General features: G+C 31.7%; 5 protein-coding genes across 5 annotated transcripts; 3 read left to right on the top strand and 2 right to left on the bottom strand.

The window, feature by feature from the left end:
- Positions 1 to 5: 5 nt before the first annotated feature.
- On the bottom strand, positions 6 to 3,437 carry LOC122529346 (DPH3 homolog). Its single transcript, XM_043655372.1, has 2 exons — positions 2,441 to 3,437; positions 6 to 2,406 (listed from the first exon to the last, which is right to left on the bottom strand). Exon 1 carries the CDS (start codon positions 3,328 to 3,330, stop codon positions 3,076 to 3,078), a length of 255 nt encoding a protein of 84 aa, XP_043511307.1. The 5' UTR covers positions 3,331 to 3,437; the 3' UTR covers positions 6 to 2,406; positions 2,441 to 3,075.
- Positions 3,438 to 3,911: 474 nt separating this feature from the next.
- LOC122529340 (potential E3 ubiquitin-protein ligase ariadne-2) lies at positions 3,912 to 7,614 on the top strand. The gene is made up of 7 exons (XM_043655354.1): positions 3,912 to 4,164; positions 4,670 to 5,192; positions 5,275 to 5,506; positions 5,578 to 5,695; positions 5,765 to 5,989; positions 6,051 to 6,263; positions 6,341 to 7,614. Exons 2-7 carry the CDS (start codon positions 4,670 to 4,672, stop codon positions 6,494 to 6,496), a joined length of 1,467 nt encoding a protein of 488 aa, XP_043511289.1. The 5' UTR covers positions 3,912 to 4,164; the 3' UTR covers positions 6,497 to 7,614.
- Positions 7,615 to 8,234: 620 nt separating this feature from the next.
- On the top strand, positions 8,235 to 13,355 carry LOC122529337 (synaptojanin-1). Its single transcript, XM_043655351.1, has 7 exons — positions 8,235 to 8,947; positions 9,120 to 9,474; positions 9,544 to 9,708; positions 9,817 to 10,868; positions 10,951 to 11,522; positions 11,615 to 11,789; positions 11,860 to 13,355. Exons 1-7 carry the CDS (start codon positions 8,821 to 8,823, stop codon positions 12,861 to 12,863), a joined length of 3,450 nt encoding a protein of 1,149 aa, XP_043511286.1. The 5' UTR covers positions 8,235 to 8,820; the 3' UTR covers positions 12,864 to 13,355.
- A 789-nt stretch (positions 13,356 to 14,144) lies between these two features.
- LOC122529341 (guanine nucleotide-binding protein G(i) subunit alpha) lies at positions 14,145 to 16,793 on the bottom strand. The gene is made up of 4 exons (XM_043655355.1): positions 16,664 to 16,793; positions 15,904 to 16,088; positions 15,508 to 15,794; positions 14,145 to 15,432 (listed from the first exon to the last, which is right to left on the bottom strand). The coding sequence occupies exons 1-4, from the start codon at positions 16,782 to 16,784 to the stop codon at positions 14,955 to 14,957; spliced, it is 1,071 nt and encodes a 356-aa protein (XP_043511290.1). The 5' UTR covers positions 16,785 to 16,793; the 3' UTR covers positions 14,145 to 14,954.
- Positions 16,794 to 17,337: 544 nt separating this feature from the next.
- LOC122529347 lies at positions 17,338 to 25,108 on the top strand. The gene is made up of 19 exons (XM_043655373.1): positions 17,338 to 17,436; positions 18,044 to 18,179; positions 18,301 to 18,421; positions 18,496 to 18,713; positions 18,789 to 18,994; positions 19,068 to 19,363; positions 19,431 to 19,534; positions 19,602 to 19,800; positions 19,874 to 20,386; positions 20,467 to 20,661; positions 20,731 to 20,946; positions 21,016 to 22,223; positions 22,294 to 22,975; positions 23,090 to 23,307; positions 23,372 to 24,014; positions 24,096 to 24,340; positions 24,413 to 24,617; positions 24,713 to 24,792; positions 24,879 to 25,108. Exons 2-19 carry the CDS (start codon positions 18,159 to 18,161, stop codon positions 25,017 to 25,019), a joined length of 5,511 nt encoding a protein of 1,836 aa, XP_043511308.1. The 5' UTR covers positions 17,338 to 17,436; positions 18,044 to 18,158; the 3' UTR covers positions 25,020 to 25,108.
- The last annotated feature ends 158 nt before the right edge of the window (positions 25,109 to 25,266 follow it).

Here is a 25,266-nt window from a genome sequence, read left to right as displayed (position 1 = left end):
TTTTTCCTATAACTATCGAATCAATGCTTCCCTCCTCGTCGTTCCAAGCCTTTCTTTTCGCAGATATGCATGTAGACGAATTGTTGCGCGGTGAAGAAATTGCAAAACCATTGATGAACGGGCCTTAAGAGAGACGACAAATTTCCGTGAACGTGCTGGCCACGTTCTGGCGACACGCGTACCTTTTTTTGCGTGTCCAACGATTCAAGATTCAAAGGAACAAACCGATAGTACACGGAAATAAAAAAAAAAGCGTAGTCTTCTACGATAATACTTTAGGAGACATTTTTTTACGATTCAGAAAAGATTGACTAGGTAGAAACTCTGATGGCAAGAACTACTATCGCGAGAATATCATTTTCTTTCAAAAGAAGTAGGTAGGAAATCAAAAGGATGTAACGTAATACGTGAGTAATTACTGTTCGGGGTTTCGCCTGTATCCTCACCTCAGTCTTTATGCCTACTTATACATAGATAGGTCGTGCTAAACACATATAAATATATCTATATACATTATATAGTATATTATTAAAAGAACAATGCGCGGTGGGGAAAAAAATAGGAAGATGATGTTAGAACAACGATGGTGATGAAACGAAGAGAGTTGAACGGATAAGCCAAAGTGAGAAAGCTGTTTTGTCAGAATAAGAGAATCAATTGTTGTAGAAATAACGACGACGTGTATACTTTGATGATACAACGAATAGAGCGAGTGATTATCTGGTGCTGATTGGATCGATTTTTGAATTTCCTACTTTTTTAATAATCTCGAATTGGAAACGGTATATCTTTTTCTTGCTTTTTCTTCTGGTTTAAAAAGAATATAAATCGTTAAGCGGTTTATTTATAACAGAGGAACGAGACACGACGAGATTTCTCGTATTTTACAAAACAGATCGACAGTAAGAGACAGTAAGGGAAATCGAATGTAGTATGGCAAAGCTGAACGATCGTGATCGACGGTGACAGAGAATTATGCGGGTTCTTCGTTTATATTTTGTCATACAAAAGTCTATGTACGCGTTTCTTCGATCAATACGTAAACAATCGTTATATCGACGAAACCGTTGGATCCGAATCGTTTGCTATAATGTAACATTCCCGTTATTTCATCTACACCGTCAAACGTGCGAAAGACAGTTCAAAGGGGATATTTCAAGGAAATAATCAAGAGAGATTTTTCAAGTCATACGCGGAATTTTTAACTTCGACTTTTACTGCCAGGTAACACTAAATATACTAAATATACTAAATGTAAAGTTTAGTTCTAATTAAACTAAATATACAAACGTAATATTTTCTCATTTTTGCCACGTTATTGCAAACGATTCGATCGCTATACATCTGATCCCGATTCCGAAATTTAGGGGCAACAATATTCCGATATCTCGTATTTCAATATCGTACGTAATTTAATAAAAAAAAAAAAAACATAATAACGAGCGGCTGGAAATTTCAGGACAGCGACTTCTTCTTTCGCGATCACTGACCGTCTTCTTCTTTTTTTTTTTTTTCTTTTCTCTATATTCCCTTCCCGCGCTCAATGTGCACATTCCGGGACCGACAATGATCTATGTAAAAATTTGTTGTCTGCGAATGAAAGCAAAATAGAGGAAGCGAGGATGATTTACTTAAGGTGGGTTGTTTATGGAGGAACAACTTATCACGGCGATCGTAAATGTTAAGCATTACGTAACACTACGGTACATTTGCGCATCCCCTTCTCGTCCAAAATTGCGTTTTTACTCTCCGATTGCATCGTAGAGGAAGATTATTTATTACAATAAAATTGCAGATTATTATGGCTATATATACATGTATATATGTATACATTATTATATGTACATATATATATGTATAAATATATATATTATATATTAGAAATTGAAATACTCGTAATAAAGAACACGCCGACGCTTCCTGTGACCCTGGACTGTTTTAATTGTGTTCTAGAAAATTGATTTCCCTTTTTCTTTAACACATCAAACCTTCGACATTAATTCCTTTAAAAAATATAATTACCAAGAGATGTGGAATACGCGCGAACGCATAAGATCTTGCCGTTATTTAAGCATTCCAAAATAATTTATTGTCTATATACACAATTTGGTAAAAGACGTATATACATTGCCGTACAGTGCTCAATTAGCAGCTTGTAAGTATTCTAGTCCAATAATTGAAAACAGAGAGAAATTTTCGATTCTTATAAAAGCTATCTTAATAAATAGGTCCATCGTCTAAATTATCGTCTTCATCACAGTACCCTTCTCTATTATCGATAATGATTCATATAATCAGTTCATTTCCTCTTTAGTTCTTTATCTAGTTCTGGTTCTTCGTCGTTAATCTTCTCTTTTACTTCCTTCTTCCTTCCTTTCATCGCACTTCTTTTGTCCATGTAACGTTCTTTTGGTTTTTTTTTTGTCTTCTCAAATGTAACGTTCTTTTGGTTTTTTTTGTCTTCTCAAATTCTTACTTTTTTTAATTTTGCAATCAAAACTCCAATTTTACCAATATTGTCATTTCTATCAATAATCAAATCTTGAAACTCAGTTTTTAATTTTGCAATCAAAACTCCAATTTTACCAATATTGTCATTTCTATCAATAATCAGATCTTGAAACTCATTTGAATAAATTCAATATCTTTTTTATTTACAGAAAGCAATGCATTGTTAAGTGATATTCGTATGTATTTTGCATATCTTCTCTTTAATTTTAGCTGATAATTCATTTTTGGAATAACATTTAAGGATGATGGTTTGTATTTCAAAGAAAAATATTTTGATAAAGGTTGTAAGATAATGCTGATTATGATAATGCTTCTTTTTTAGTAAAATCTAACTTGTGTTTTAATTGACATAAAAGGTTATCTTTTTTTATTTGTCAAAATCTATAATTGTGTTACGTACTATATTCTGGCTTTTAACAATAACAATAGAGTAGAATATTGAAGGCAACATTTGTTTTAAATTAACTGGTAATTATAAATATATCCTTAATTATTTTGGCCATTGCTCGGTTCAAATGAGAAATACAGAGTATTAATATTTTATAAAATACTCTAAATTTATAATCAAACCTTTTGAATCACGAGCTGTTTCTCCTCTTCCCTAATAAGTTCTTCCTGTTTAGCAGCAAACGCCTCTTTATCGTAAATTACTTTAATTACAAGAGAGCAGGAAGGACATGTGGCTTCTTCCACTCCAGCAGCTAACTCTGCCTTAGATATTTGGAACTGATCCCCACAAGGACATGGATAATAATATACTTCTTCATCCTCGTCATATTCAAAGTCTTCAATTTCTACTTCATCGTGATATACAGACATAATTAATAGTAGTAATTAAGTTCTCTAAATGAACTCAAGTAGAGGTTAAGAACACACGTTCGATCAGTGATCATAACAGCATGACATAGGTAGCTAACTATGAAAATGACATAGATAGTTAACTCTATGAAGCAAAAAGTTTACACGATCTTTCTCTTCCTTTCATCTTTTTCTTTTCTTTCCTTTTTTTCTTTTAAATAAAAGGCAATTTTATACAAATATTTCAATAATACTTTTCTGTACTTTGAAAGTTTAAATGTAAAAATAAAATAAAATCTCTTAGTTCATGTGCAAATTTTTGGGATAAGATACATATACGTATACACACCTATCTACATATCCAATGATTATAAAGAAATATATTATTAATATATATAGAGTAAACGAAACTATTTTTCTAAAATATCATCCAAGAGAATATGTATTGAATGTTACATTGTAGAATAGCATAGTATAATTGTAGTTGAAAATAAATTCCAAAATGATTAACATCCATGAATAAAATATTCAAATATGTTCGTATTATATATTCTTAGAAATAAATTATGTACGATTTTAACGATGTATCACGAATTGACATATACTTTGCTAAACTCAGCTGTTTCCTATCAGGTGATTTTGACATTCTTATCTTCTTTCAGATTAAACAAAATCTGTTACAGCATCGTTCATATCATACGCCTGACATGGAAGAATGTATACATATGTACATTAGTTATGCGCCAGTGTGATTATTGGTATAAAGGGCTACTGTAGAGCCTTTTAATAATTTTCTCATTTAATTAACAAAATAGACGTATCAATGCATCTTTCTTGATACATAAGAACATAAAGGTAAGTTGTTTGTGCTATGTAAATGGAACAAAGTGAGTGAACATCGTATTATAATATGATATTCAAGATTCCATCAAAATGTTTACTAAATGTCACGAAAATACAATTTTGAAGAAAAATAATCAAACCTATTACTAATCTCTTAACATCTTCGAATATTATTTCATGTTGAACAAATGATCTGACGATTTAAAGGTTATACAACTTGCACAAGATCTGAAAATATTGCAAAGCTCTGTTATTTTTGTATGGTTAATAAAAACGTTTTGTTTTAAAATCGTTATCTCCTGTTGCCTTTATTAATTATTTCTTTGATATATTCTCATTGTCTATTAATATCTTGATACATATTATATATATCGATATTTATAAGTAAATAGTAAAAATTATGAGGTTATGAGGAGAATAATATAGTTATTGCACATGCAATAATTAAATAAAACTCTTGTATACTATACAAGTCAAAATATTTCTTTGTAATCAAGAATAAGAATATTTATGACAGATGACGACTGAAGAATATGATACAGAAATGGATTATTCCGATTCTGATTGTGGAGATCCAGGTTACGAGGATTATTATAATGTACACCCATGGGATGGAGAAGGTGACAATGACATAGATAATGATCAAAGTAGAAGAGATCCTGAATATGCTGTATATGACTGTTTAAGAATTGAGGAAGTGGAAAGACTTTTGAATGAGGACGTAGAATCATTAAGTAATAGTCTTCACATAACACCATCTTTAGCCAAAGTTTTATTACACGCACATAATTGGGCATTACAAGATATCATTGCAAAATACCGTACCAACGCTTCCAGTTTGTTTATCAATTCAAAAATAAAACCGTTGCCTCCACTGGATTCATTATCAGGACTAAAAAGTCAAAGAAGTGGATTATGTTCTGTTTGTGTTGCAATTCAATCAGCTGAGAAATTTTCTACTCTAACATGTGGACATTCATTTTGTAAAGACTGTTGGTGCATGCATTTTGAAGTACAAATAAGCCAAGGTATTTCTACAGGTAAATTTATTGAAGAAAATAGATGAAATTATCTAAACTATTGAATTAAGCTTAGTTAATGTTAAAGTTAATATTAAACTAGGAATAAGCTGCATGGCACAAGACTGCAATGTCTTAGCTCCAGAGGACTTTGTTTTATCTTTACTTACTAAACCTAACATGAGAGAAAGGTATCAACAATTTGCTTTTTGTGATTATGTAAAGTCTCATCCACAATTAAGGTTTTGTCCTGGACCCAATTGTCAAATGATTATGCGTTCAAAAGAGCAAAGGGCAAAAAGAGTGATGTGTTCATCATGTAAAACTGTATTTTGGTATGCATTCGACATTTTTAAATATTTCTATTACTTTAGTGTGATTTAATCAGAAACTGTAATAATTTCAGCTTCCGATGTGGTATCGATTATCATGCCCCCACTGATTGTAATACTATGAAAAAGTGGTTAACAAAGTGTGCAGATGATTCAGAAACAGCTAATTATATTAGTGCCCACACCAAAGATGTTAATATTTAAGTCTTTATGCATTTATATACTATTACGCATTATTTTATAATAACCTCTGATTTTCAGTGCCCAAAATGCCATATTTGCATAGAAAAAAATGGTGGTTGCAATCATATGCAATGTTATAATTGCAAATATGATTTTTGTTGGATGTGCCTTGGAGATTGGAAAGCACATGGAAGTGAATATTATGTATGTTCACGATATAAAGAGAATCCTAATATTGCTCATGAAAGTGTTCTTGCACAAGCAAGAGAAGCTCTTAAAAAATATCTTCATTACTATGAAAGAGTAAGTTACTTCTTTCGAGGATTAACTGATATGTCAAAAACAATCTTAATTATGCTTTCAGTGGGAAAATCACAGTAAGTCGTTAAAATTGGAAGAACAAACTCTAGAAGCCATAAAAATGCAAATAAATAAGAAAGTAATGAACTATAGCGGGACATGGATAGATTGGCAACATTTATTTGCAGCTGCTTCACTTCTAACACGGTGTCGTTACACTTTACAATATACTTATCCTTATGCTTATTATATGGAACCTGGACCACGTAAAGAATTGGTAAATATCTATTTAAACTTTTAAAATATTTAATAATTTTGGAAATAAATAGCTAAATGTATAATAAATATTTAAAGTTCGAATATCAGCAAGCACAATTAGAGGCAGAAATAGAAGATCTTTCTTGGAAAATAGAACATGCAGAAACAACAAATCGCGGAGATTTGGAAAATCAAATGGATATTGCTGAGAAACGTCGAGTCACTTTGCTGAAGGACTTCCTTGAGGTATAAGTATCAAGCGTTCGTGAATATTTTGTTATGTCAGTACAGCCTCTTTCACAGCCAAGCCAAACTTACGAAACAGCTATAGTTTAGTTCTTAAAGTATTATATTACAACAGCTATTATTTACACGTTAGTTAATTATTCGTCATTAAAAAGAAAGTTTATAATAGTGCGTAGAATCGTTTAAATTGACAATGTTTTAGAAAATAAAAAAAAAATGAGGTTGAAAATCTTATTACAAATAGGTCTAGTATTAAGTATTTTTCGTTTATTAAACGATTTTTAAATTATTTTTATCAAAGAGTTTTTACATTTTTATTAAACTTAAGTGTCCACAGAAAGGAGAATTTGATCTGTTCGTTACTTCATTATCTAATCTTACATAAATAAAAAATTGTATAGATACTTTGTTCACAGAAAAACTCAAGAAGAAGAAAGGGAGAAGGGGGAGGGAAGGGAAAGAGAAAGAGAGAGAGAATATCAGCGAGAAATAACTTCTAACTGATAGTTAAAATTTGATATAGAATGTATGTGATTTCCTAGTCTAAGAGTATGTCCATGAATATTGTATAATTACAATGCTTTCTTTGAAATTCATATTTAGAAGACCATTTTTTTAATGCTCATTACGTAGCTAAAACAAAGATGTAAAAATTATTGATTTTATGAATTTTACAGATTATAACATATATTTTATCAAACGAATTTAAATATGAATTTCATTTATTCTAATTCAATGAGTCCCTTAATTTCTTTTCAAAGCATTACTATCATTGAGAAACGTTTTACCAACGAGATCGGCTGAAAATAAAAAAAGAAAAAGAAGAGAAAAACACAAATAGCCTAACAATTTAATTAGGTATCAATAAAAGATACCTTTATTATGTAAATATCGTACTAATGTAAAACGATGTGACATTTTCTATAATTAGACTTAAGGTGCATGCAACGATCAATCCGTTAAAGAAACGTAACGAAATTTTTTTCCAACTATTTATACATGAGAATACATTAGAATAGGTATGACCGATCTTTTAATAAAGAGTCCCATTTAACGGCCATTGTGGAAAATAAATGTAACAATTAATATATCACTAAAAAATAAACTTTACCGCAGCAATTGTATCCTTCTTTTTTTTTAAGTATTTTTTATAGAACCGCGATGAACATAGAACTACTATGAATTAAAATATTGCAACGAAAGATATAAAGGAATTATATCAAATGATTTTTGAGAAACTCATCAATTGTTTTCGTTTTCTAACCATTTAATTCGAATTCATTATCCTTGTTTTTTTATTAATTCACCTGTTTGTTTGTTCAGTAGATATCATATTCCTATGTTTTATCATTGAAACTTGAGAATCAACGGTATTGTTGTATAAATACTTGGCTTTCTAAATTTCAATATGGCGCGCAATATTTTTCCGTTGGCCTCGACGAAATGGAAAAAGATATTCGTATTTTTCTTTCATCGTTCAACACATACAGTATACATTCAATATACATTTAAAATATGTCGAAAATACTTAAAATATAATGAAGATACTCAAATAATAAGTTAAAGACTATAGTAGACTTACAATAGTAGACTTCTATGGTAGATGTAAAATTCAAATAATGGTTAGCTGCAATCCAAAATTTTCTTATAGTATATGCGATGTTATTCTTCTTGTGATTTAAACATTATTCACACAAAAACATAAGTAAGTTTAATTTTGAAAATCAGGATTATCTCGAAATTTACAAAAGTTGTACGTTTCAAAATTCAAACCGACAAGTTGCATTAAAAGTTCACATTCGATATAATGTTGCATGTCGTCCACCGTATGCACGAAATTTCGCGTTTTCGCTCGAGTTTTTTATAATTAATGTTCATAACAGCGTGTTGCATTACTCACGTTTAAAAACGTGCGGAATAATACGATCTTTTTAGATCACAGAAATACACGACTGACGAGGCAACTTGTAACTGACCGACGCTTGTGGCGCGAGAATATTGCACATTCAACTTTTCGAAATTTCAAAATGGCGCGTCCGATTGATTGTTACGGTTAGACAAGCGGACCGTGTAGACACCACGAAATCGGAGATGTATATATTGCGAAAATATATCGAGGTATCGACGGATCAGCGATAAGAGCACTGGTTTCATCTGTTAACCACTAAGGAAGAGCGTATTGCTGTCAATAACGAGGAACAAAGTTCATTCAGAAAGAAAGAAAACAGTGAGAACAGGGTGATCACGCTCCTCCGTATGACAGACGGAACTGTCATATTCTACTGAAGCGTGCATTTATCCACGAAACTTTCAAAGACATCGACGCAACTATGGCGATGGGCAAAGGGTTTCGCGTCTACGAAAAGTTAAAACCACCTAGCCCGCATTCACTCATATTGGAGCAACGAAATCGAAAGGAAACTGTTCTTTTCGAATCGCAGGCAGTCGCTGTTCTTTGTAAGTACATTGTCACGATTAATATTTGTCTGCAGGCTATCCTTCAACTTTCATCTCTCGATATGTTTCTCGTTTAAAGAGTGCAAGAATTATTGAGTAGTTTCCTTGGTTCGTCGTTCAATTTCATTTGTTACAATTGTTTAAAAATGTGACTTTAAATATTACTTGACAGCTGCTGAAGAAACAGAGACTTTGAAAGGGAAATACACAAAATTGTTAGACGCATATGGATGCGTAGGTGTCTTGCAATTAAACGCAGGCGAAAATACTTTGTTGTACCTTGTTCTTGTCACTGGCTGTTTTTCGGTTGGTAAAATAGGAGAATCTGAAGTGTTTAGAATTACACAGACACATTTTGTACCACTTCATTATACGCAAAGCAACGAGGATCGTGTATCTGAAGTTAGAAAAGTTCTTAACTCTGGTACATTTTATTTTTCTTGGTCTGCTAATCAAGAGCCTCTTGACATTACCCTTAGTGCACAAAGGAGATGCAAATCTACAACAACTGACAATAGATTCTTCTGGTTAGTATCTAATGTGTATTGTGTATGTCGCAGATTTTGATATTCCTTTCTTTTTCATGTACCAAATAGGAATCGAATGTTACACATACATTTATTAAGATATGGAGTGGATACATCTCATTGGTTACTTAAAGCTATGTGTGGTAGTGTGGAGATTCGAACTGTGTATGTTGGTCACAGGCAAGCTCGTGCTGTCCTTATGTCTAGATTAAGTTGTGAACGAGCAGGCACAAGGTACTCTTAATTCATTTTTAACTGAATACAAACAGCTCGTAAGCTAATTATTTTGTGAACCAATAAGCCAAACCACATTGCATTTATAGATTTATGTTCATTATCTAGGTTTAATGTCAGAGGAACTAATGATGATGGTCATGTAGCAAATTTTGTAGAAACAGAGCAAGTAATATATTTAGATAATGAAATAACGTCCTATGTGCAAACTAGAGGATCAGTTCCTTTGTTCTGGGAACAGCCTGGTATTCAGGTTGGTTCTCATAAAGTGAAAATTTCTCGTGGTTTTGAAGCTTCTGCACCAGCCTTTAATAGGCATTTAAATATGATCAAAGAAAGGTATGGGCAACAAGTGATTGTCAATCTCCTTGGATCTAGTCTAATTGGGAGCAAAGAAGGAGAAGCAATGTTAAGTCAGTTATTCCAAACTCATCATAATATGTCAGAACATACTGATGTACCTCATATTCTGTTTGATTATCATCAAGAATGTAGAGGTGGAAATATGAAAAACCTTTCGAAGTTGAAAGCGAAAGTAGATAAATATTTAGAATCATTTTCTTTATTTTACGCGGCTGGTAATACCGTCATTCTTGAACAAACTGGAACTATTAGAACAAATTGTCTAGATTGTTTGGATAGAACGAACTGCGTGCAAACATTTTTCGCACTGGAAATACTTGGCAAACAACTAGGATTATTAAAGTTACTTGAAAAACAGCAGATGGTTTCGAGATTCGAAGAAGTATTTAGACAAATGTGGATCAACAATGGTAATGAAGTAAGTAAAATATATGCTGGCACTGGGGCAATTCAAGGAAGTTCAAAATTAATGGACGGTGCAAGATCCGCAGCTAGAACAATACAAAATAATTTATTAGACTCCAGTAAGCAAGAAGCTATCGATATTTTACTATTGGGATCAACTTTAAATACTGAATTAGCGGATAGAGCTCGATTACTTTTACCTTCAAACATGTTACACGCTCCACCGAGTGTTCTCAGAGAAATGTGTAAAAGATATAATGAATATGTCACTACAATGAATCTTAGAATAGGTGTGGGTACGTACAACGTTAACGGAGGGAAACATTTCCGAAGTGTCGTATATAAAGATTCCCTTTCCGATTGGTTACTAGATGCTCCACGAAAATCATCATGTAAGTTTTATGCTTAAATATATATATTTTTCTTTTTTTAATAAAATAAACTTTTATTCATTGATTATATCCTCCTTTACAGCCCTAGTATCAGTTGAATACGACAATATTCCTGTAGATATATTTGCGGTAGGATTCGAAGAAATTGTTGATTTAAATGCTAGCAATATAATGGCTGCTAGTACTGATAATGCAAAAGCTTGGGCAGAGGAACTGCAAAAAGTACTTTCCCGAGATGCTGAATATGTTTTAGTCACATACCAACAATTAGTTGGTGTTTGTCTCTATTTATTTATACGACCTGAACATGCACCTTATTTAAGAGATGTAGCTGTAGATTGTGTAAAAACTGGATTAGGAGGTGCAACAGGAAATAAAGGAGCTGCAGCTATTAGATGTGTATTGTATTCCACATCCTTTTGTTTCGTTTGTGCACACTTTGCTGCTGGACAGTCTCAAGTGAATGAACGTAATGCAGATTATGCAGAAATTACGCGAAAAATTACTTTCCCTATGGGAAGAACGTTAAATACTCATGATTACGTATTTTGGTGTGGAGATTTCAATTATAGAGTTGATATGGATAAAGATGAAATGAAAGAAATGATCAAAAGAAATGAATTTGATCAAATATTACAATATGATCAGTTGAAGGTAAAGATAATAAATCATTTAATAGTTTGTATGAAATATATAATTTATAAAAAAGCATGCTTAATAATTTCTTAAACATATTTTAAATTTAGGTTCAACAGGAGCAAGGAAATGTTTTTAAAAATTTCTTGGAAGGTCCTGTTACTTTTGCTCCAACATACAAATATGATCTTTTTTCTGATGATTATGACACTAGTGAAAAATGTCGACAGCCTGCTTGGACGGATAGAGTATTGTGGAAACGTAGAAAACAAGTACCTGATATCGGTTAGTTCAATACAGTTATGACTCTCGTGGCATTTTTGTCACTTTCACTAATCATTTGCATTTATTTTAGATTCTCCTACAGATTGGAATCCTGGAAAATTAATTCATTATGGTAGAGCAGAATTGAAACAAAGTGATCACCGACCAGTTATTGCCTTTATAGATGTAGATATTCATTGTGTTGAATTTGAAAAACGCGAACAAGTATTCAAAGAAGTAATTCAAGATTTGGGTCCACCTGATGGCACTATAGTAGTAAAAGCAGTTGAAGAATCGGATGATATGGACAGTGTGTTTGATGAAAATTTTATGATGGCTTTATTACAAGATTTTTCTCATATTGGCGAAGTAATTCTCGTCAGATTCGTCGGTGAAACTATTTGGGTAACATTCCGAGATGGACAATGTGCTTTGTCAGCAGCAAGAAAAGGCATGACTCAAGTATGCGGTCAAACTTTGAAATTATCTTTGAAGTCTCCAAACTGGGTGCAGCTAATTGAGAAAGAAATAGAACTTTGCAGTAATACTACAGTTGCACAGTTTGTTTCAAATTCTCCAATGAGAAGCCCTATTCAAAGATTGGAACAATTAGATATAGGAGAACGATCATCTCCTAGTAGGGGTAGCCCAAATGGAGCAATTCCTCCACCCAGACCAGCTCCACCAGGTCGTCCAACTCAACCACCAAAAAGTCCAGTACAAGATCGAAAACAAGGACCACGAGCTGGCGTATTCAGCGTGTTACCCAATCAATTCTCAGCGCCTCTATCTAAAGAAAGGATAGAATTTGAGCAAAGTGAAAGGTTATCCCCGGAATCTGCAATTTATGAAGAAATATTAGACGGATCGCCTAATTATCCTATACCAAATCGTCCACCACCACCATTACCTCGTACGGACCCTTCGCAAGAATCATCTAGTAGACCACCCAATTCTAAACCACCCCCATTACCTCAAAGACAAGCTCCTCCTCCTCCCCAACATCCACCTCCAAGTTTACCTGCATCGAATCCACCGCCAATTCCGGCAAGAACATCAGGTGGACCACCCATTCCAGCTAGAAATCCACATTAAACATTAAAAGCGATTTATATTATTTCGGAATCAACCCGTTATATGTCATTGTGTAGCTAATTATGTATAAATACCAATAGAGATTAAAAATAGAATAGATCGCTTCCATATAATGTTGTACAGCTGTGTAGCATATCATAAACCTCAAGTCTGTTCTGTGATTAGTCAAATTCGATTTCCAGGCACTGTAAGAATTAGTGCTTCCTATCGTGCATATTCCTACAATATTTTACATGTAAACAAGTTTACCTCAGATTTGATTATATGTCAGAATATATGCAAAGTTTAGAAATATATGTAGTTTGAAAACTTCTTAACGATCGTTGAAACAAATGAAATAATAATTATGTTAATGAGATTTCTGGCTGTTGAAAATGTTATGTTAAAGCCTCTAAGCTTCTGAAAAATTTATTATGGCTAAAAGGAAAAAAGAAAGTAATACTATTATACAGTTATACTAAGTCATTGTTCTTAGTATACTGTTATAGTATATACTAGTATACTAAAATATTGTTATGTCCTTGAAATAAACAAGCCACAAACATTATATTTTAATGACACATTAATTTTATAATCAATGTTAAAAAAATGATTTATTGCTATATTTTTAAAATAGATAGTTAACATAATTTCTGAAAATTGAATGAAGCATAATTTGTTTACTATTAGTTATAATGAGCAAAAATAAAAGACTCAAATAACAGTATTCTTACAAAATACTTTCCACAAGTATATATGTTATACATATATATATATATATATATATATGTCAAAGTTCTAAATCCTATAAAAAAAACAAAATATGAACATATTTATTTTGTAACTTCACATGTATTGTATTATTGTACATGTACATATAATATAGAGATACAAAAGTAAAATGGGATAGTATGTTTATACAATGAAGAAAATATTCTTAGTTATTCTGCAAAATAATTCTGAATAAGTACTTGCGGGTATTATTATTTCTAGTAATGATTTTTTCTAAATTAAAATTTCGTAAAAAAAGAAATTAAATTAAAAAATCATACAAAATTTACAAATTTAAAGGACTATTAAAAATACACGAATTTGAACATTTTTATAATTAAACATTGTATTTGATGAAAATGTAAATAGAAAAAAAGAGAAAAACTTTTGTAATTGATTCACGTTTTCTAAATATATTAAATACATTATGTATTTTATTACTTTCTAAAATTTGCTAATCTGCTAATATCATGATTCTATTAATATCACTCCAGAACGTGAAGCATAGGATTTTAAAGAAATATCACTTTCTAAAAAAAGTTTTTTATTTATTCCAGCAATATAATATGACTGTTTTCTAAATCTGTAACTAATTCTAACATTGTTATTTATTTGGCAGATAGAAAAATAATGACAACCCTTTAAACATTATCTAATGATACATATAAAAAGGTTTTTCTTTTTTTACAAATTTATCAAAAGTTTTTTATCAAATTTGACTTGTACAAATATATACTGTCAACACAATAAGTTGTGTATGTCATTGAAATATGGACAATTTATTATGAGAGAAATGAATGGCTTCGAGCACTGTTATGGAAATATGTTTCCACTCAGTATAAACATATTACTTTTAATGAATAAATTATATACAAAATGGTATTACTAAATTAATAGCTAACTAGTTCTGGTTAATATACTAAACACAATTAGCAAAGACCAGATATTTGTTCATCAATAAACAGTATCTGTTCTTTTATTAAGAATATTATAATTCAAAATTTTAAATATTCCAATTGAACATTTAAAACAAAAAAATAAATTAAGAACTAGCCAATTAAGAAGAAATGTCATGAATTTTTGCATACAAAAGATATAGATAAAAGACACAGGATCTAACAAATTATTTCATAGTATATACTATATAAAAATATTGTAAAAACCAACAGAAAATGACAAAGTGAAGACATTACATAGTTGGTATACATGATGGTATACCCAAATTACATTTCTGTTCCTAAGAATTTATTTTCAGTCTCATGTGTATCCTTTGTGCACTCACATTGGTTCATAGATGTAAATTTGCTTGTTTTTTGATTTGATAATAGGGCATTGCAATATTTAACTTAATAAACCACAATTACTCAAATTGTTTTTGATTATAACATCAGTTACAGCATCAAACACAAACTGTATATTAGATGTGTCAGTAGCACAAGTAAAATGTGTGTAGATTTGTTTCTGATCTTTCCTTTTATTCAAATTTTCAAATTTTATTTGAATGTAAGAAGCACATTCCTCATAAGTGTTGGCACCTTTATATTCTGGGAAACAAATAGTCAATGGGCTCCTAGTGATCTTTTCCTCAAAAAGATCTTTTTTGTTCAGGAATAAAATGATGGACGTTTCAACAAACCACTTGCTATTACAAATAGAGTCAAACAATTTCATTGACTCTATCATTCTATTCATTTCTTCATCCTCTGCAAGAACCAAGTCATATCCACTTAATGCAACACAAAAAATGATTGCAGTAACTCCTTCAAAACAATGTATCCATTTTTTTCTTTCTGATCTTTGACCACCCACATCAAACATTCTAGTAAAATAGAAAATTGTTTAGTAATAATTCATAGTACAAAATTAATAAAAGAACAACTTGAAATGAACCTACTTGAAATGTAAGCCTTTAAAAGAAAAGTGTGTTTCTACTATTCCTGTTGTTTTCACACGCGTTCTAAGAACATCTTGCTGAGTAGGAATATAATTAGGTTGTGCTATACGATCCAAAGCATTAAGGTAATATGCTGCAGAATCATTGAGCTGATATTCCCTACTACGTGTGAAACAAAGTTGTACTCCAGCATCCTGCCATAATCGTTTCATTAATAGTGCCAGTTCCCCAGTTAACTCACCCTCCTCTGCTGCTGAAGCTAGGGTAAAGAATTGACGTGCTATATCCTACGACATGATTAAATTTCTCTATTACTGATAGAACCCATATGATGTAATGGTGTGTCAATCATTTTTATTTTAAAAATTTAAATATTTTTGTAGTAAATATATTTACCGCTTTATTAGGGTCTGCAAAGTCAATTCTAAGCTGCCCCATGGCTCTAATTATTGTCATAAGACTTTGAACTGTGTTACTACAAACTACAGGTTTATATTGTTCACACTCTTCTTTACTATAGCCAGTTTCATGGATAATTTTCATTTGTTTTACTATAGTAGATTTTCCGGACTCTCCAGCTCCTTAAAATAGAAATATTCGCATGTTTAATAAACGTGTACATTACTGTGCATTGTCAAGAAATTCGATTTTTATTTTTTTCTCTTCCGAGTAAAAATGGCGATATTTATAAATGAAAATACAACTAACTGTAATTATATACAAGCAGCCGAGTAAGTGCCCAACGTGACATACAATGATTCACTCCGAACGATGATTCAAAGATTTCGGAAAATTGCCCGCGCTACGGCTCGCACGATTGCGCAAATCTGATAATTGATTTCAGAATGTGAGAAATATTATTTGAAATAAAAATCAAACTCGATCGAAACATCGTCTCGAAAAATTGATAGAAAAGTACGTAAAGAAAAAAAAAAAAAAAGAAAGAAAACATTTCGTTAACAATGTAACCCAGTGCAGCGATCTACTTTTACAACGAATTATCGAAACGTCGAGTACATCGTCTTCTAGAAAGCATAGAATATTTTCAGCTTAACACCGTGAACGAAGTGAAACAAAGAGACGGAGGAACAACGACATGACGATCCTCGAACGGAGAGAAAGTACACGAAACGAAAAGAAAAGGAGAAGAAATTACCAAGCAGGAGGAGCTTGACCTCACTAGCGGCCCGTTCCCCATCGGCTCTCAGATCCTTGTCGATCTTCTTCGACCTTTCCGCGGCTTCTTTCTCGCCGGTGGTGCTCACCGCGCAGCCCATTCTCGCCGGTCGTTCTTTCTATTCGATGATGAAAGAAGGAGCACCATGCACCACGCCGCTCTTCGAAACAATCGGTTATCCGCCGCGCTCCCGTGTATGACACTTGTTGCACGGACGTGTGGGAACCGCCCGCACGCGGTTGTGCTTGCATACACACACTGATCAGGATGTACAGCCTCGAACACTAGTTCATACGTTCCCCCGTCAATGTATATAGCTTTTATATCGTTCGATACGTTTGCGTACGTGCGATCTATTCTTCGTGGATCGTTTACTGCTTCCCGTCAAAAGCGATGACAATGGACCAACACTGCGCAGACCTGCGATACCGGCACGATCGCTTCACGCACGGCTCCGTGTACTCTCTTCAGTTTACAGGACACGGCCAGGATTTGTCGAAACCTCTCGATCGCGATCAACAACCAATCCATGTGAAGATCACGGATCCTTTCTGGCCAATGGGAATGTTACGGGGATTGTGTGTTTGTCGGAATTCTGGACGCCATCTGTGTACACGAAACTCGAAATCGGAGATCGGCGGAACAACGGGAGGATCATCTTGTTATTTGTTTCGTTCGATGATCGTGCTTTGAATCATTTTGGGCCCACGGGCCCCGATTCGACGCGTGGCTTTAAATGTCATAAATTCGTGGTATGTTTGTTGATTGAAATTAATTGGGTGTTACATCTTAGCTTGATAAATATTTGCATCGATGTACCATCTGACAGGGCTGCTACGTTACATCATTAGATTAAAATTAAACGTCACTTTAAAGATAAAAGGAGATAGTAATATTTATATTCAATACAAAAGTAAGTTTGAAATTAATCAAATATTGTAAGAATCAAATATATATATATATACATCAAGATTATATGTAATATAATAATATATATATTACAATAAATATACGATGGCATAGAAAGAATAACAAAACCATAAAGTCGTTAATCCAGACCCTGGACTAATTTCATTGTCAAGTTCATTGTATAAGTCTATTTATAAGTTTCACTTCGCTGTATTTCACAATTTTTCAATCTCTAGAATACGACCTCTTTCATGGTCGTAGAAGTAACTTCAAATTTCAATTATAATTGAAAGATTGATTTAACTTTTGATCTTATATGAATTATTAACATACTTGTGTTATGTTAACAAAAATCGCTCGTCCTTTATTACATTCAATTGCGCAGTTCCATTTCTGATTATGAATAATTCGAATTTAGTAATAGTCGTTACTTGTTTATATTTGATATAGGCGTAGCTGTTTGCATGTGTATCCAGTCGACGACCCGTAATTGTCTTTCTCGATCAATTAGTACAATAAGCTTTCATAAGTGAATGAATCCGAGTTTTCGATTGTTCGAAGGATCATGGAATCCTTACGAATTCTGGTAAGTACAATTCAAATAATTCGAATTCGAAACTCGGAAATTTAATTTTGCAAACTTAAATTTAGTGTTATATTTGGTGTATTATATTTAAAATGATTACATTTTTATATTACTTCGACAGTTTCTCTTTGGTTACGTCAGTTTTATTGTCGCGTACATTTCATCGGTCGATTATTTTGACGAAAAATTAAGGCAGACAAAAATTGAAATAGCCAAGCTCTACTTTCGGGACGAACCATCAGGTAAAAAGGGACCAAATTAAATATTGAAAGTCGGATATTTTTATTAAAGCAACTTTACGATATGATAATTGTAGTTCAAAGAAGAGTGTACAATGTAAAATGGGACCAAAGAAAATCTACGTGGTCAGGAATGATTTATAACGATCGACCTTTTATACTGAATATATATGACAAAATATTTCTGATAGAAACAAATCATTTCGTAGCATTTTCTCTCGGTGATTCATCTTCTAATCATACCTCATTGCCAGGGATAAATCCATCTCTTAATAACACTGTTAAATTCGTAAGGGTAGGTAAATTAATACTAATAGCAATTGCTTTAAGTCACATTTAACATTAAACTGTTTCAATTGATATGCTATAGAACATCGTCTGGAAAGGTGTGTTTTATCTACTAATTTGTTATGAAAGCGGCTCATGCAATATCTACACATTTGATAATTTGCAATTAAAATATCGACAAACTATTCGTCATAAGGGACATCCTATGGACGCTAGCTTTTTTGTTCGTGCTAATCGACTTTATCTTGTAGTAGCCGATAACATTGGTCCATTTTCCGTACCTTCTTTGTAAGTGAAATTAATAAACATGCATTTTTTTAATTATTGTGTGTGTGTGTGTATATATATATCTTCTACATAGAATATATCATTGGAGAGGAACGTATATGGATAAAATAGAGGAAGTGATGACTATTGCCGCAATATCAGTTACTACGTTTAAACACAAGCAATCGACCATCATAGTATTCGCACAGTCTAATAAAGATATACCTGGAATCGGTTCCATGGTATATGAATTTAAGGAAACCAGCGTGGATACTATACAATTTCTGGAAACGTCCGATCCGTTTTCTGTTCATCATTACAGACACATAGGATTTAATTTTATTTTGCTAATAAACAAAAATATACCGAGCAGTTTGCATTGGTGGGATGGTTCGTCTTTACTTTTCACTCATCTCTATATAGTTATTTTCGATTTATGGAGAAACCATTCTTTTAGGACACGAATTATTAACCTGGCAACAGATTTCAGAAATAAGAGCACCCAGTTTAGTCCATATAGTAAACATCAATGATGATACTTTTTTCTTTGTAATAAATGATGTAAGCACAAAATTTCATAAGTAATTAGCGATTACGAAATTTAACGTAAATACTAATCGTGTCGCAGAACATTTTGCAACTGTACAAGTTTGAGAATGCATCGGATTGTATCTTAATAAATACTATAAAGCTACCTGCTGGAACCATAATTGACATACAAACTAGAATCGACAAGTCCACGATAATTGTGATGTTGGTTGTCATGAACTCAAGTCTAATTTATAGAGTCGAATCGTGGGAGTTACTCATTGAAGAAATTCCTTCTGGTTAATTATTCTGCTTAAAACGATAATCATTCAAAATGATCTTTTATTTTAGTTATTGTTATTATACTTTCAGAATACTCGAATAAAGCAAGTGATATTTTATCGAAGCACTTGGCAGAATTAGTTGAAATATTGCAACAGAGAAAACATTTTGTAGAAGAAGCTAAAGCTTTATGGCCCCTTTTACGGCCAGTGCATGAGAATTCAACGATATCGGAATTTTTCGATTTGCCAAATTTAATATTAGAGTCAGGAATTGTAAAGAACATCGACATCTTTGTAGACGAAGATATAATTGCACCTAGCAAGTTAGAACAGCGTATAACAAACTTAACTCACGAAATTGATAATGTTTTATTGTCTAACGAATATTTAATGTTAAATAACACGAATTCTTTGAATGGGAATATTATTGTTGATGGAGATGCATTTATTGAAGAGCTACAGATTGATAAAATGATTGTGGATTTTTTTAATGATATTTATATGCATAATTCGAACGAAATGCAATTTCCTACGTTGAAGAAAAGAAATATTATTATAAATAATCTTAAAGTAGGTTCCATTTGTGGAATTCCATACCAATGTAAGTTGAATGCTGTTTTATCTAATGACAATGTTCTGAAAATATGAGAATTAATTTTCGCAAAAATAACATTGCTTTAGATTGGTCTCTAATTAACGATACATCGAAAATGAAAATAAATCTAAAGAGAGATGAGATTGAATTTTCAAGTAATACTATATATTTAAATTCAAGTATATCATTGAAACATTTAAACGTAAAAATTTTAAATGGCACAATTATGAATGAACTTTTTAAGGAATTATTTGTCATTAATTATAATCAAAGAATCAAAGGTAGATATTAAATCAAAACAAATCGTCTAAAATTAAGCCATCGATTTATAATATAAACTAAATCTTTAGGAAAGATCACTTACAACAATACATTGCAAATTCAGAATTTTACGATACAAGTATTAAATGGGAAGCCATGGAATAATTACATGAATGCAAGAACCGATCAAACATTTAACAATTTTACTATGAGGAAGCTTCGAGTGAAAAATTTGTATACTGATGCGATAAACGGTGTTTCAGTTTCAGAAGCAGCGAGAATATCTATCGACAATGTAATTAAAGGTATTTAAAGTGGAATTAATTAAATTTTTGTAATTTTTAAATTCATACAAAGTATCTGATGTTCTACAGGAAGAACGAAAATTGCGAAATTACAAGTGACAAAGGAACTTGTAGTTAATCCACGCTTTAACTTATTAGAAAGTAAACCAAATCAAATTTACTCCAATGTCACCATTGACGGTAACTTGAAAATTGGAACTTTAGAGCTGGACAAATACACGAGAATCTTTCTAAACAATGAAGAAATAAATCTGAAAAATATTTTCGATATTTTTTGGACAAAATCAACTGATCAAATAATCGAAAACGATGTCATTTTTGAAAATAGTTTAATTATAGATCGTTTGAATGCGAAATATTTAAATGGATTTTCTGAAGAAGAATTTTTGTACACTACTGCAAAGATTATTCCAGAAAGTTTTAGACGGCTACATTTTGAAAATGTTCATGTAGATGATATGTTTTTTATTGATGGAAAGAACGATAGTCTTTTCGAAATCGCCCCAGAATCCATCACCATTCGAGAGAGATTGCATCTAAAACACTTACGCGGAAATCAATTATTAACTGATATCTTTAATGGTCTCCTGATAGCTGATATTTTAAGCAGAAAGCAACCACACATTTTTCCACAAAATATGAATTTCTTAACCGTTAAAGCTAAACAAATAAACATAGATGAACTTGCTTTTCCTTTCTCCTTACAGAACACAAAAAATGATAGCAAAGATCAGAAAACAAAGTTCATGAAGACTCCAGAATTTCACGTAGAAAATCTTAACGTTGAAAATATTAACAATCTCGAAATAAAAAGACTTTTATCATTAAAAAATATGAAAACATCTGATTTAAAAAATTTGGTAATACATGGTGATCTAACGATTAAGATTGATTTAAAAATAATTCAAATTGATGATCAACCATCTATGACTTATATAAAGAATATAGGTAAAGGAAATATCTTGTTTAATAATAATAATAATATCCAAGAATTAATTGCACAAAACATCACATTAAAATCTTTGCACAACCATGACATGAACAATTTTTTCGAAAATTTCCTTTCCAAGTCAAGAAAACAAAATATATCTGGAAGATTCACTTTTTACAAAATTACTACTGATAACATTAAAACTAGCTTTATCAATCATCAGGACGTCTCCAAATTGGCATGGATTGACAAGCCTTTATTTCTAATGAAGAACATCGAATTTGATGATTTATTTGTAGAAGGGAATACTATAACAAAAACTTTAAACAAACTTAATGTTAACGAGGTAAACTTTAAAATATGAATTGATAATATTTTTGTCTTTAACTATTCAATTGAAGAACATTTTATTTCAGTTGTACGAGAACATGCTTGACATATCGATACCAAAAATTAATAATTTAAAAGTAGACGGAAATATTTCTTGGGACGTTTCCTTGTCAAGTTCTGCTTTTGTGACATTGTTATTCGAAAACGCAGTAACTAAAACTACGTATCAAATTATTCGAAACAGCACAATTTTTCAGGGAAATGTATCAGTATCGACAATTACAGGACAATGTAAAGAAATTGATGAAATACGTAATATTATTGAAGATACTGTGATAGATGATAATGACATTGAAATAATTGGTCAAAAAAGTTTTAAAGAGAACCTGCATATCGATGCTATTTCAGTGACTGATGATATTGATATTCCTATGATTAATAATATCAGTATTCTCGAATTTAATAATTCTGTAGTGTGGAAAAATCAAAAGGAAACGATAACTGGAATTATAACTTTCCTCGATGATATAACAATGGATCAAATTCTTATCGATGATAATGTTCACGATGTTCTCTTGAAAGGAGTGGTTCTAACGACTGATAAATTACCCAACATATATTTCAAAGATCTTGTTATATTGGAGGATGTATATTTAAAGAGTTTAGATGAAGTAAATTTTGATAAATTTTTAAAAGATCGCGTAACCATCGACAAAGAACACGAGCTACTTGCTAATATACAATTCAATGACACTGTTGAAATAATAGGTACATAATTATATAAGCATAATAAATCATATTAACGCTCAGTGTGTAACTTTACGTCCTTTTCAAGAAATGTAAATATATGAATAAATAGTAATGTTGATTTATAAATCTTAGAAAGTACGAACCTATCAAGAATTAATGGAATTTATCCTTCTGATCTGGTTTTGAACAACGGAAAAGAAACACAGGTGATCATTGGTTCAAAAATCTTCGAAGAAAACGTCATAGTAAATAACAATATCTACGGGCCAATTATTAATCATGTAAACGTATCGCTAGAATACTCCGATGGTATACAAAACGACGAAGATGTAGAAATCATCGGAGACTTGGTAAGATTAGTCGCTTAATTTATCCGTGAGTAATATGATACATTTAAAAATTGCGTGTTTCTAGATTTTCGAGTCGGAGGTCAAGGTTCCAGAAAATGTATTTGTTTTTAACTTGATGAATGGAATAAATTTAACCACCATTTCCTATAATTTGCAAAAAGAGATAAATCGAACTCTATACATGTTCGCTCGGAATGAAACTAAGATTGAAAAGAGTATCAGTCAATCTGCCTCGATTTCTGAAAATCTCGGCAATATTTTCTCGTACTTGGAAATAGAAGAAAAATTGAAAATTCAGACACCGAACGTTAAGAAGATTGATGTTGTTTATTACGAACAAATCACAAAGCTGAATATATTTGGGGAAGAACCAGGATCTCTTTGCGGACTTCCAGATAATTGTTTTTGTACAACCGAATATATGGCTGAATTTACCAAGAACGACTGTCATATTCGAAAAATAAATGGTGGTAAAATAATACGAAATTATCACGAATTACATAGCACATTTGGTATAAATGTAATATCGAACACCATATCATATAGCCGTGAATGTAGTTTAAACAATAGCAAGAACGAATTCATCGCGATTTCTTGGGCCAAACTTGGAATGATCGATACAGTGGGAACGTTGGCCAGTGTAAAGGAAACACCATTAGAAATTCGAGGTTTCATAAAGGATGCAAAATTTTTCACAACACATGATAGTATGACATTTAATTTATGTTAAACTGATAGAATTGTTTGCGTAATTTCTTTTAACAGTATTATGTATTCGTATATTTTAGATGCAGCTTTCATAGTGTTGGCAGTGTATTATGACATATTACGCGCAACACATCACACAGATTCTGTAATTTACAAGATCAATTTTGAGAATAATAATTTATCATTGCATCAGAACATATCCACCGATGGAGCTTGGACTATCGATATTTTCAAAGCAAATCATCGCGATGTGTATCTTCTGCTTGGTTGCTTCGGAAATTCTAAAAAGTCGTATGTGTATAAATTGAATCCTATTACCTCCAAAGTGAGCATTTCATTGTTAATTATTTTGTAAAGGTACTTCGGGCGATGATTTGATATAGATATTATCTTTTAGTTTACAATACTAAGAAGCTTCGAAGGTAAAACGCGTAATGTAAAAAGTCTCATCCAGGAACAGGACTGCTTCGTTTTGTTAGATGATTTCGAGACGAATGCGATAAATATCTTTTATTACGATCCAAAATTTGATAACTTTTACAACTATCAAAGTCTATTTCATGATTCGCAAATCAATGACGTAGAGTGTTTCTACGCAAATGGTATGAATAATACATTGATATTATACTAACATCAAATTCGCTTTGTGACGAAATAAATATTAAATTATGTTTAACATTTGTCATTCTTATTTCAGGTTTCGGTCAAAGTGATTCCTTTATCATCGTCACGACGGAAGACGATCAGTTTTACGTTTATGAATATATGTTCGCTGAAGTAAGTTCATACCGATTGAATTGTAATGTAATTGTTAATTCAATTGTTAGAATAATTTATACATATCACGAAATGATTGTTTTCAGAGATTTCACTTGAAGATACATCACCGTATAGACGATTTACAAACGATGGTGCCATTCTATCATTTAGGGAATTATTATATTTTTACAGGTACGAGCACAAATAGCACAATACTAAGAATCATAAGACAAGGATCGAAATAAAATTCTTAGTGCACGAATTTATTTTTTTATTAATTCTTAATACTTATGCGAATTTATTTGTCGATATCTATGTATTATATTTATGTATTTATAAATCAATGCACATATATACATTGTATGTAATACAGCGTGAAATAATTTAAAACATAATACAAATCATGTATGGAATTATTAATACAATATTTATTATCGTTGTATTTTTTTATTACTGTATAGAACATTTCGAATTGAAACGCCTGATATTTTC

Source organism: Frieseomelitta varia, unplaced genomic scaffold, assembly GCF_011392965.1.
Source record: "Frieseomelitta varia isolate USP_RPSP 00005682 unplaced genomic scaffold, Fvar_1.2 scaffold_285, whole genome shotgun sequence".
Classification (NCBI taxonomy): domain Eukaryota; kingdom Metazoa; phylum Arthropoda; class Insecta; order Hymenoptera; family Apidae; genus Frieseomelitta; species Frieseomelitta varia.
The sequence above is the reverse complement of the archived record's forward strand: the minus strand, read 5'-3'. Positions and strand labels throughout refer to the sequence as shown.